At 42.5% G+C, this 12,560-nt stretch overlaps 1 protein-coding gene across 1 annotated transcript in view; it reads right to left on the bottom strand.

Annotated features, from left to right (window-relative positions):
• Positions 1–3,076: 3,076 nt before the first annotated feature.
• The window catches only part of stab1 (stabilin 1), a 95,840-nt gene continuing 86,356 nt past the window's right edge, over positions 3,077–12,560 (bottom strand). The window contains 9 exon segments of the mRNA XM_034697436.1: positions 3,077–3,239; positions 5,084–5,185; positions 5,545–5,694; positions 8,762–8,866; positions 9,050–9,184; positions 10,748–10,867; positions 11,017–11,123; positions 11,559–11,724; positions 12,052–12,185. Coding sequence (XP_034553327.1) covers positions 3,177–3,239; positions 5,084–5,185; positions 5,545–5,694; positions 8,762–8,866; positions 9,050–9,184; positions 10,748–10,867; positions 11,017–11,123; positions 11,559–11,724; positions 12,052–12,185 — 1,082 coding nt within the window. The 3' untranslated portion in view covers positions 3,077–3,176.

The following is a 12,560-nucleotide window of genomic DNA, read 5'->3' as shown; positions in this document are numbered from 1 at the left end:
TGTGTGTTGGGGGAAGGGCGCTCAGCAGGCAGAGAAACGGTCGGTGCAGAAACCTCCACAGCTGCTCGCTCTCCATTTTGGAAAGGTTACCACCTCACAGATAGTCTGATCTCAGTTTGGCCAAATGTTTAATTACACGGCTTTATGTGCCTCGTGTACTCTGCTGAACTGTCAAACTAATAAACTGTGTCAGCCATGAGGGAGGAGGTCAGGCTCGTCTTTGTGTCTTCACTGTCGGTAGAAGAGAAGGAAAGCTTTTTAAAGGGGAGGTCTACAAAGAAAGGAAGGGTTTGAGGTTTTTTAGTTTGAGCAGCAGCAGAATAAAAAACATTTTCTGCCTGGAGAGATGAAGAAGAGCTGAGGAGAGAGCTGAGTAGTTACAAACAAGCTGCCGTTGTCATAAAAACATGGCTGCTTTCACTGAAAATTCAATCGTAAAGAAGCAACAACTGGCTTTGAAAATAAAACAAGTTTGTCCAGTTTGGACCGCCATGAGGAAAACTAAAACCAGAGAAAAAGGAGACATGGAGGCGACAAAGTAACAACAACATCAGACACAATTAGAGCAGAATTTAGGACTGATTTCTATGGAAACTACAGAAAACAGAAACAGTTCTGTTAGCAAATAAATTAAGGAAAAAGGATCAAACTGAAAAGTCTTCTGCTTCAGAGGCTGTTAGTCAGCTCAACAAAATGTATCGTCGATCATCAAGTAATCAGAAGTTTACCAAATCCTGATTGCTTTTAATGTAAATACGACTATGCACTGCACACTTTGTCCACAGAGGGCGCCAAAGTCAGAGCGAACTCAAAGATCCTAATAGTTGCTGATAACTAAATATTTAGTGTTAAATGTAAACAGATAATTGGTGAAATGTTTTATGGTTTGTTTACTCTGCTGGGATCAGAAAACCTGGCCCAGTGGACGACACCTGATGACTTCCGTTATCGTTCCCTTTTTTCACAACCTTTATATTGATCTTTCAGTTACTGTAAAATATAGTGTTCAATACACATTTTTAATATCTCTTTAAAACCTGAAATATGTCTATAACCCTAACCCAACAGACATGCCAGTATATCTGTAGAGGTATTCTGTTGTGATAAGGTATCTTCCCCAGTAGATGGCGTTTTAAGTAGCAAGCAACTACTTTGCTGCGTGGAGCATGCTGGATACACAGTGGGTCATAATTATGCATTTAAAGAAAACAGTGTTATAATAATTAAACCTTGTACATTGCTGGTTTGATGGAAAAGACTTCTCAATTTAAGACAAGAGACCAGCAGAGGGTGGCGATAATGGATGGTACTTTAAAGCGCTACACATCTGCATAGAAAGTGCACATTGCTGAACAAAACGAACGTGTAACGCAGTCTGTGTCTTTTAAGATTTTATGATACCTTAGCTCTACTAGGTTTATATTCTTACTCGGCAAAGGTCAGATTGTATAGCCCGTTTACAGACAACCATCAACATGATTGAAAGTTATTCGCCCATTACCAATCCCCAGACTAAGACTTTGAGTTCCTGCTTGGTGTTGAATGAATGACGTAATGAATGCGTTCATCCAGCATCCAAACTAAATGTCAACAAATGTTTGTTTATTGGATTAGTATTCAAGAGAGTTTGAACCACACCCTTGAAAATATGGACAGCGTTGACTGTGACAAGAAGAACGACATATATGTTGTAATATCAGAGGCACAAACACATACTTGAAGTATGCAGCCTTTCTTCATTTCATGACACACCTTGTCCCCAGGCAACGAGTGATGTCATGATCGTGCGCCCCATTCCTCATTTTTATGACCTCTCGAGCACTCACAGGCGCAAGCACTCTGACGTCATCAGTGTGTTCAGGCTTTATGGAGGACACTGGAATTGGACCAATGTGTCAATTTTGATATTCAGATTGTAGCACTTGGCGTGAGAATGACTGTTTTGATTTGCCCCCAATAGTTGACTTATTAACATGTTCGATGTTAGCTTAAGGCTAACTAATGATAGTCACATCTTTAATGTGTGTGTGTGTTGGTCTGTTTATTAGTGTTTGGCTCAGCAGCTGTCTGACATTTTGTTATTTCCCTCGAGTCCCTCTCCTCTCCCTCGCGCTGTAGTTTATGACAGATTCATTAAGCCCCGGGTTAAGTGCAAATGTTTGAAATCAGGGTGAAACAACAAGTCTCAGCATCTGGGGAACATTTGAACCTCACTATTTCCTCTGACTTGGTGTGTGATTTTGCTGCCTCTTAAATTCTCTGTCTGAACACATCTGAAGTCTCGCCTTTTCAATTAAGAGTCAAGAAAATGGTGAGATTTCCTCAATTTGTAGGAAAAATTATTCCCAGCATGTCAAATCTTACAGCTTCATGTTAGAAACGTTATAAAGACCTCAAATGTAAGAAATTGGAATCAGAAAACTATCTCCATGGTACTGAAAACCCCTGAAGTTACCTCCACAACTTCAAGTCCTGCTTCTTAGTCCAGGCCCCAGATTGCTATATTTCTGTGAGGTCTATGGTACCTTCAGTGTCGGACGACTCTGCAGTGACCTACTGTTAATTGATAAACTCAGCACATTCACCGAGGCTCTCTGCTGACGTGCAGGATTTAAATGTCAATCATCGGTAAGATCACACCGAGACGATGTTAAACTTCAACCTTAAAAGGTTCCCAGATGTCCTTTATTTAGTAAACTCCTAAATCAGATGATAACCGGAGATTGTGCCACCATTCAACCTCAACCATTAATGCATTGGAGTGAGGGATAATGTAAAGTGAGCAGGCCGTTAAAGAGGGAGAGGACCACCCACACTAATGTTTGATTTTGTGCATTAAATGACAACGTCTGATTGAAGTCTGCTGACACTTCTTTTTCTCCCCCAAAGCCCACACTGCGATCCGTTTGTGTCCATCTTCATCAATTTGTTCCAAGTTTCATCTCATTTGCTGTTCTGGAGTGTAGCATTGTTCAGAATTTGTAATGAGAATGATTTTGCCACTGTGTCAACAGGCATCACTGTAAATCGTTACAGCGCTTTGACCAGTAAGAATCAAGCCAGAAAAAACAACAGGTTTCAGTCAACAGACTTTTGTTTTTATTAAGATGATAAAGGAGGGATGAGGAAAGCTAACCATGTCAGAGCGTAAACAGACACTTCCTGTTTCATTGCTTCTACAGGTCCAGAATATTTGGAGGTTCTTCGGGTTCTGTTGGCTCCGTCCCCTGACCGGCCTCCTGTAAGAAAGATGTAAGAAATTAGAACTTTACTATGCAGAAAATTCAAAGACTAGACTAGAGTTAGAGTAGGATTATGCTAATGTACTCCCCAGTATTTGACTGAATCTAAAAATAATCCAGAAAACAAGCTTATAAAATCCTCTGCTGTCGTTTGAGTCCAAGGCTGTGATGACTTGAAAGTGCTGATAAGTGATGGTCAGAAAATATCCGCCGCAAAATCTTGCAGGAAGTTGAGCTTCAGAGATCGACCTTTACTTGACTCTGGAAACAGCTGTTATATCGATCTATTCAAAGCCACCAGACTCCATTAATTAAAACAGTTGTTTTACCTCCCAGCAGTCAACCAGCAGCTTCTGTGCTCCGAGTGCTAAAATGACTGTTTTTGAAACTGTAGTCTGGTGGCTTTAAAGAGAGTGATGTAACACATTTTTCTGGTTTCAAAACAGCATTCTGTTATTTTGCAAAGAGTTCCGTCTCTGCAGGGAAATTTTACAACATGTTAGAACAAACTGAGCACGACACGAGCAGAAAAAGCTGATTTAAAGGATGTACATGGTAAGTTTTGGTCCTGTGACTGGGGTTAGCCGTAACTTTTACCCTTCAGCTTAGACGTCAAACTAGATCTGAACATTCCTCTTAGAAAATTAGCTATGATAACTTGCTCTATAGCTTGATATGCAAAAAAATCTGAAAAATCAGGTGCTGCTAAATTGAATAAAAAACTGTATAACACGCTCAATCCTTCTTTATGGTCATCTCTTTGACCCACAGTGCCCCTCTTCTAAAGTCAGAAAACCTACCCCGCTCTGTATTTTCTAAAGCCAAGAAGTAAGCACCAGAGGTTCTTTATATTAACTCTGTGTGGCAGAGAAAACAGGGGGCACCTCCTTGAAATGCCATACAACGGACTTCCACAAGATCTGAGTCCAGTCCGTCTCCGATCCGCTGCTGTCCAGCTCTGTGTTCTCTCTTCCGTCAATACCTGCAATCCACGTTTTCAGAACGCAGCAGGGAGCAGGACCGCCGCACAGCTGGAGTCATGTGACCGAGATTTTCCCGCAGTAATTACTGAATCAAGGATTCTCCTCCTCTTGTCCTCATCCATGTTGTCTTTCTGGTCCTCTGAAAACCTCTGACCTGTTGACTCCAGGCCTGGCTCCACTCATCATGATGGTTTGTTGTTGTAGTTAAGTGAAATACGATCTGGTGATAACACAGAGTGTTTTATTCTGAAAATTAACCGGATGTTTTCATTTTGTTTTGGTGCCTGACTTCCTGTCCCGCACCATCTGCTCTGTTGAGATTGATGCTTCATGCTCCAGCATCCGGCAAAAATAGAAGTCTTGCGTGTCTGATCTGGAGGGAAGATGCAGCCGGAACACAATGGAGTAGATCCAGTGGAAGTTAACACATTGTCTAGAGTAGAAACTTATCAGATCCGGTTCCGTGACGGATTGGAGAAGCAACGGACACGGATCTGGTGGAGTTTGGCCCTTGATCTGCCTTTCTGTGATTGAAATAACTGGAGTTTGTGAGTTACTGGTTTTAGTTAAAGAGGCTTAAAAATCTGAACTGACCGTGTTGATGCTAAAAAGCTACATAAATGACCCTTGCTCAACTTGTAGAACAAATCCCAAGTCACCTCAGACGATATATAATTCATGTCTTACTCCTTGAAGCACCCTCGGCAGCAGGACTCCTGTTGTTTTAAAGCCAGGTTGTTTTCTGCTCTGAAAGCCATTTTGGACTGGATCACCAGATGTTTGGTTCAAATGACTTAAAGCAGCTCAAGCTCTCCTGCTGATGGAAGTGCTCAGTCAAACTCTGATTGGTGGACTCACCCCAAACGGCTCGCTGAAGGCTCTGGAGCCGCTGTACAGAGGGTTGGGGATGGAGACCAATGTGGGCTTCTTCCTACCACCGGCACCGTCCTCATCCTCGTTCTGCCACGAAGGAGAAAAAAAGGAAGGACTGTTAGCTTAATGCTAACATTCATATCACTATCAAACACCCATGGACAGAAATTTCAAAATAATCTACGAGGGCCTGTGTCCACTAACAGCATTTTTTTTGGCACCCCTTGTAACCTCCATTTCATGTGTTTGAACAATTTAGTCCCCATGTCTGAGTGAAGCTAGGCGCTAACTGACCTTAAATAAAATCTCTACACCTGCAGAATATCAACCTTCAACCAGTAACAGTGAGTCTTTCAAAACTCATTACAGTTTGTAACCTGTAGGTCACCACATCAATGCTCAGCTGTGTGTGTGTGTGTGAGAGTGTGATTGTGTGTGTGACTCACTTTGAAGTAGTGGAAGCGGAAGGCGTCAGTCTTGTGTTTGAAGACGTAGTATCCAAGTGCACCCAACACACAAGCCAGCAACACTGACACCAAGATTGCTGACACTGTGCCGCTGGAGTGGGCGTGGCCTTTGGAGGCAAGGTGGGAGGTCTGGCGAGAGAAAGGTGTGACAGACGTAAAGACACAATCATGTTTGAAAACATTACATCAAGCCTTTTGACCTTGCTACTGTTTGCTTCACTGTGTCGGTCCATAGTCACCACCAGCTGCATCTCCTCACAGGGCAGTAAAAACTCCCATTTATGGGGTTAATAATTCATGTTAAGATCTAATCTGAGGACAAACAGGGCTGAACCGCCAGACTCTACTCACATCTTTATGAACGATTCTAGAAGACACTTTTTCAGTCAAATCTACACGGTTATAAAATAATTTCTAAAAAAAAGTGTTTCAAGGAGAGATTTAAAATTAGAGAGAGATTAAGCACGTCTGATTTCAGCAGGTACAAACCCAGACTGAAAAACCCTGATAGCCCTTGGTCGTCTATCAGGCTCTGGGTACAACCGACAAACCAGTATCAGCCGATCTAAGAAGGCGTGCAGGCTCATAAAGGGTGAGAAGGTGAACGAATGGAAGGATGTGAACTTATAGCCTGATATATTCTTGATTATTTACCAGCTTTCTTACTGATCCTCTGGTTGTGTAAGATGCTTCATTCTGATTGGTTAAAACCACTCGAAAATGGTTATTAACTTACAATAACATGAGCACACCAGAGGCAAACTGATCACACGTCATGTCAAATCAATCCGCGGAAAAGACTTCAGACACATTTAGCTTCTGCTTGTTGACACCATAGACCGTAAAGTGAGGTGAAACCGTTAGTTTCCTTTAGCATCAAAACAATGTGGCTAAACGTTAGCTTCGGTTAGAATTTGACTGAGAGACTTTTTGTCTCTGACTCGGAGTGGTTTGTTTGTTTGTTACTCAGGGTGCTAATTGCCTCCGGTCTCCCATCACGCTCTCATTCTGACTTCAGTATTTTTTCACTGAGCGTGTGTTTTTGTGATACTGGCGTGTGTCTGTGGAGTGTGGTTGTTTCTGCTGGACTCTGGGCTGTGAGTGTTGAGAACTCGCTGACCTTGTGTGATAACCTGATGGAGCTATGAGGAGGAAACGATAAAACTGCAACACTTTGACTAGTTTTAACCCTTAAAGCCTCTGGAAATGTAAATGGAACATTTAAAATTCACATAGAATATAAAGTGGAATGTGTAATCAAGCTTCAACAAAAATCTGAATGAAAATAAACATCTACAACTCTGAAAAAAAACTGTGGGCGTGGCCTAACTCTTTGATTGACAGGTCAAGAGAGAGTTCACAGCCTGCATGTTTGAGCCGTCTCACTCCAAATCTAAAGACATAAAAACTACAGAATCTAAATATTATTCATTTCTAATGGTCTCTGAGTGCTGAGTCCCAAAATACTTCCGAATCAGGACTTATATCATTTATTAGTTTTATCACTCCGTAGTCTCCGGGGCATCAGGACCATGGGACGCCTGAGCAGCCGAAATGTAGTATGTGCACGCAGAGGAGCTCGGCTCCGGGTGTCAGACTGAGCTGTTTGGCTAAACTCTGAGCTGTTTGGGGAATGTTAGTGAACTGGTCCTGGGGAAAGTTAGTGAAGCGGTCCTGGGGAATTTTAGTGAACCGGTCCAGGGGAATTTTAGTGAAGCGGTCCTGGGGAAAGTTAGTGAACCGGTCCAGGGGACAGTTAGTGAAGTGGACCAGGGGAAAGTTAGTGAAGCGGTCCAGGGGACAGTTTGTGAAGCGGTCCAGGGGAAAGTTAGTGAAGCAGTCCAGGGGACAGTTAGTGGACCGGTCCAGGGGAAAGTTAGTGAATCGGTTCAGGGGAAAGTTAGTGGACCGGTCCAGAGAAATTTTAGTGAAGCGGTCCTGGGGAAAGTTAGTGAGCCAGCCCAGGGGAAAGTTATTGAACCGGTTCGAGGGAAATGAGCGGAGCATATGCGGGACTGCTATTTGGCCCCGGTTCAACTCAACCGTGTCCCAAAGTTTCCCTAAATCCACCGCAGTTAGGGAAATAGAAGAATGACAACAAGCTGTCATCTTCAGCAGTGGGTGTGCAGACAGGGACACACGAGCACAGCGGCACAAAGAGCAGAGAGACAGATATACAGACAGATTACAGGCAGCACGTGATTAGCAAACAAGCTCACAGCTAAGGCAACACTGAGGGGAGCTGGCTGAGACGTCAGGAGACGGTCTGAGCAGGAGTGGAGTAGTTTTGTTGAACATGTGTGCACGTGACTCAGTGTTTCATTTTTGATTGGTTAAATATTTATTTCGTCATAAATATCCAAGTTAACCCCGCCTTCTTTATCCTAGCGTTAGAACAGTATCAAAAACTTAGCCGATAATAATTCAAAAATGTATTTATGTTCAGTTCCAATATTTTAAATATATATAATAGTACATACATGTGTGTATAAATATCATGGGTAGAACGTTTTTGTTGATATGGGTTACCAGAGGCTTTAAGGCTCAACGTCATCTCCACCCGGACCACATTAAATGAAATATCATGAAGCTCTAACTAATCGTACTGTAGTAACAACTGCTGGTTCGTCACTTTTACTCCTCAGATTTAGCCAGACGCTTACAAATCCTGACAGGACTTTGGGAGTTGTGAAGACGAAAAAAGAGAGCAAGTTTATTTTGAACAGATTACAACTTTATAAGATCAAAACCTGAAGAAGCTTCTTGTTCCTGAGATCAAACTTTGTAAATCAGATATCACGTGTGGGGAGAGGAGGGGGGGATTTAGGCGAGCATGATTTATTGGGGAGAATAAAATAATATTTAGCTGGAGGCTTCAGATCTGCTGCGATATGTACCTCATGAATATTGATCAGAGCTGTGATGTTATCAGTGTGGAAACTCCGCTGATTGAATCTTCATTTCCTGAACACCGTGCCAAAAATGTAAACGCAGCCATCTGCTCCCGTTGCCTCGCAACGACGGAGCGATCATCCTATCAGGAAAACACATGCGGGGGGGCGTCACAGTGCCTCCCTGTGGATGTGAAAGGGACTGCAGCAGTGCAGTCCCGTACTATAGATTTAATGACCTGCTGGTTCAGAGGAAGAAGCCTCTCTTATTGTCACCAGCTGTGGGTTAAACCATGTGTACTCACCGGTGGGGGTGGAGCTGTGAGTGGGGCCTCGATGACGTGGATGATCCCGTTTACAGCAGGAATGTCCCACTCCAGCAGCAGCCGCTCGTTCACCAGCTTAATGCTCTGAGGAGTCATCAATTACAGTCATCAAACCGCTCCTCTGGTGTCTTGTTTTCACATGTTTGAGCTCAGGGATCTGGTGTGTGTGTGTGTGTGTGTGTGTGTGTGTGTGTGTGTGTGTGTGTGTGTGTGTGTGTGTGTGTGTGGGTGTGTGTGTGTGTGTGTGTGTGTGTGTTTCTCCCTGACCTCATTATGTCCGTGTGTAACAGTCAGGTTGAACCCGAGCCTGGATATGATGACCTCCTGGTGCTTTAGGTCCTTGAATGGTCGTCTGTTGTTGTTGGCTAAGATATGATACTCAAGATCTCGACCTGAGAGAGTCTAGAAACACACACCCACACAAAATAAACATTAGATATCTATAAAGGACATTGAGCTCGAAGATTGATTGTCATTTTTATGACATTTAATTTGATTCTGAGTAAGGTCCTGACCTTTGTTGATTAAAAACTAAGGATGTAACGGTATTGTAAATATTGCGGTATTTCGGTATCAAAATTCTCACAACAATGCCGTGGCATGTGACGGTATCAAACAGGGACTCGGAGTACTCTCGCTAGTGTAGTTTTTTTTCTGGCGCCATTGAGTGGGCCGGTCTGAGAAGCAAACATCATCTCCCCTGATCCCCTGCGCAGTGCAGGAAGAGATGGCGGAAAGCTCAGAGGGGGAGCGGAGCGGAAAACTTTAACTAGTGGAACTTCCTGCACGTTTAAATCAGAAGTATGGACACATTTTGGCTTTGCAGTAACAAAAATGATCGAGGGGAAAACATGACGGACCTGCAAAAAAAAACTGTTAACAGACACTGCCACACCGCGATCGTCTACGAGTCGGGTAATACAAATAATATGAGAACGCACTTGATGAATCATCACCCTGCAGCTGTTTTGAGTGATGGACAATGAGGGGTTAAAAGGTTGGTGAACACGCTTGAGCCAAGTTACAAAATTCCAGTCAGTTTAAAGACACTCAATTGAAAGATTGTTTTATTTGCTTGTTACTTGAAACACTGGATGTGCCTGCACTGCTCATTGCACTTGAAAATACCTGTTGGTAGTAGGGCTGTCAACGAAAATTCGACATTTTTTTCAAAGTCATCTTATTTTTTGACAATACTGCAATAATACCGTACCGTGGCTTTAATACCGTGACGATATCGTACCGTGAGATTTTGATATTGTTGCATCCCTATTGAAAACTGTTCAATGAGTGTTCTACTGAACTTTTAGAGCTTTTTTTAGAAGGTCTTTATGAATAATAACTTATTAATTTGTTCAGAGAGAAGAGTAATAAGTAGGGATGGGCAATGATTTTCGAATATTCAAATATTTTCTCATTTTAAAAGTACAATTTTTCATCGTTTTTACGGGTGCCTGGTTGTAATACGGTATTCATGCCAGACGGTGGCTATAGAGCGTCTTTGCTAACTGCATTAGCAAACAGAAGCAGAAGAATGCTGACTGCATTAAATAGCAAAAGAAGAAGAAAACATTAACAACAGTCGCGGAAAATTGCTCAGTTTCTGAATCTCACTACTACACTCGTATTTCCAGAGACTGAGCATGGCCATAACTTGTACACACAAATGTCACATCGCGTCACAGAAACACCGACATAAAGATCGAGACAGACGCTGTTATTCAAATAATCGTTGAATAGATGCCAAGGATTATCGAATAGTATTTTGACTTGAAATGCCCATCCCTAATAAGTAACCAATTCCATGCACCGATCAAAAACCTGTGTAATGTATGTCACATGAACTAAAGCAGACCTGGTTCTGTTTGTGGTTTTAAACATATTTCAGATTCATTGAACTTTGTTTTGGTAAATTGTCATTAAAGGGGTATTCAGTGGATCAGTATTGGGTTCAGGGTCTCTCACCTTGTTTCTTGTGAAACCTGCGTTGTGAGGAACAAACAGCGTGACTGATGATTTCTTACGAGACAGAATATCAACCAGCTGTTTTCCCTCCGAGGACGAGCCGCTGTAGTCCAACAAATACTAAGAGAGAGAGAGAGAGAGAGAGAGAGAGAGAGAGAGAGAGAGAGAGAGAGAGAGAGAGAGAGAGTCAGATTATAGTTACAGCTTGTAAATAACATGATCTAAGGAGTGATTGCTCAACAGCTTAATAGTCCGGCGGTCACACTCACCTTGTAAAAGATAGAGAATTGACTGTACGTAGCGAGGACGCTGGTCAGGACGCCGTTACAGAAGTCTCCGTCTCCGATGTAACCAGGCTGACACACACAGGAAACATCTACATACAAATACACTTCATAAAACTTACTCTCTGATTTGTCTGGGGATAGATTTATAACGTTTGATTTATGTTTTTAGTGAACAGTGATGTACATGGGGCAATGATATTGATCAATGAGGTGTTTCATGAAGTCAAACAAACACATTTTCTGGGTTTCAACTTCTTAAAAGTTAGGATTCTCCCTGTTTTATGATTTCAATTTTCTAGTCTTCGTTCTTGGTTTTCTTTTAGGAAATGAAAACCAACAATCAGGACTTTCTCCCAGCTTTGATTTAATATAAGTGTCAGAAATAATAATGGAGATAATCTTTAGAGGCGTCCCTGGATTATAAATCAAGCCAAACAACAACAGATTACAACATAGAGCTCTGAGCAGATATAATCTCCAGTAGTACAAACAACAGAGCTAGCACGGTGGATCTGTCTCAGTACCTTTGATCCTGTAGCAGTAGGCGTCGTACTTGCTGCTCTGATCCACAGGTTCTTTGTATATGACCACGCCAATGTGGTTTCCTCCGCACCTGACCGAAGGGAAGGTTGTCGGGTATCCAGCCTGTCCTCCTGCCAGCCAGCCGGCCACACACAGATGCATTCCCAGCTGTCACAACCAGAGGAGAGTGAGGAGTGGAAAAACACACCAGACATACCAGCATGCTTTGCTGCACATGGGACTCGAGAACAAAATCGTACAATTATTACTTATGTGGCGAGCATTGATTATGTTGATTATTATGAAAATGTTCCAAAAATAGTGATGAAACAAGAAAGACCATGAATGAGGGGTGAATGAATCTTCTCAAGATCTGCACATAAACATGGTCTTCTATTTCAACATTTTGGGAAATCAACGTGTAAATAAGGAGATCAATACTTTAAAGAAGCCCATTTACGGCAGAGTAAGGTGTGCTTCTGAGAGCAGGTGTACCTGCTGTGCGTCTCCCATCTGTTTGAAGTTGGCCAGCGTGGCGCCCTCAGCCTGGCAGGCGGCATCAGCCTCACTGAAGTTCATCTTGTACTTCCCCTCCGGAGAGCGCAGGTGGAACACTCCGGCTGTGTTGGCTGAACCACAATACCAATGTTACCTAACCTCAACCTCACTACTACAGTTTGATCTCTACGGGTTTAAAAACTGAAGACACGAATAAACTATACAAAAATCTACGGATGAGAAATCTCAACTGTTTTAAACCACAGCTACAAAACGTTGAATGATCTAAAGCACAGCGTCTAAAGGTAGTTCAATGGCGCACAGTCTGGGCACTCAGTGAGGGGCAGAAGCACAGAAAGGTTGGATTTTGTCTCTTGATTATTCAAAGCTGTGTTTTGGGCTTAACATGAGTCAAACCAATCAGTGTATCTGCTCTCATTCCAAGAATATTTAACTTTCAACTGTGCCTCTAAAACACAAAAAAAAAAACACACACACGTCACCGT

The sequence above is a fragment of the Notolabrus celidotus genome, chromosome 1, assembly GCF_009762535.1.
Source record: "Notolabrus celidotus isolate fNotCel1 chromosome 1, fNotCel1.pri, whole genome shotgun sequence".
NCBI classification, from domain to species: Eukaryota; Metazoa; Chordata; class Actinopteri; order Labriformes; family Labridae; genus Notolabrus; species Notolabrus celidotus.
This window is presented reverse-complemented; position numbering and strand designations above follow the sequence as displayed.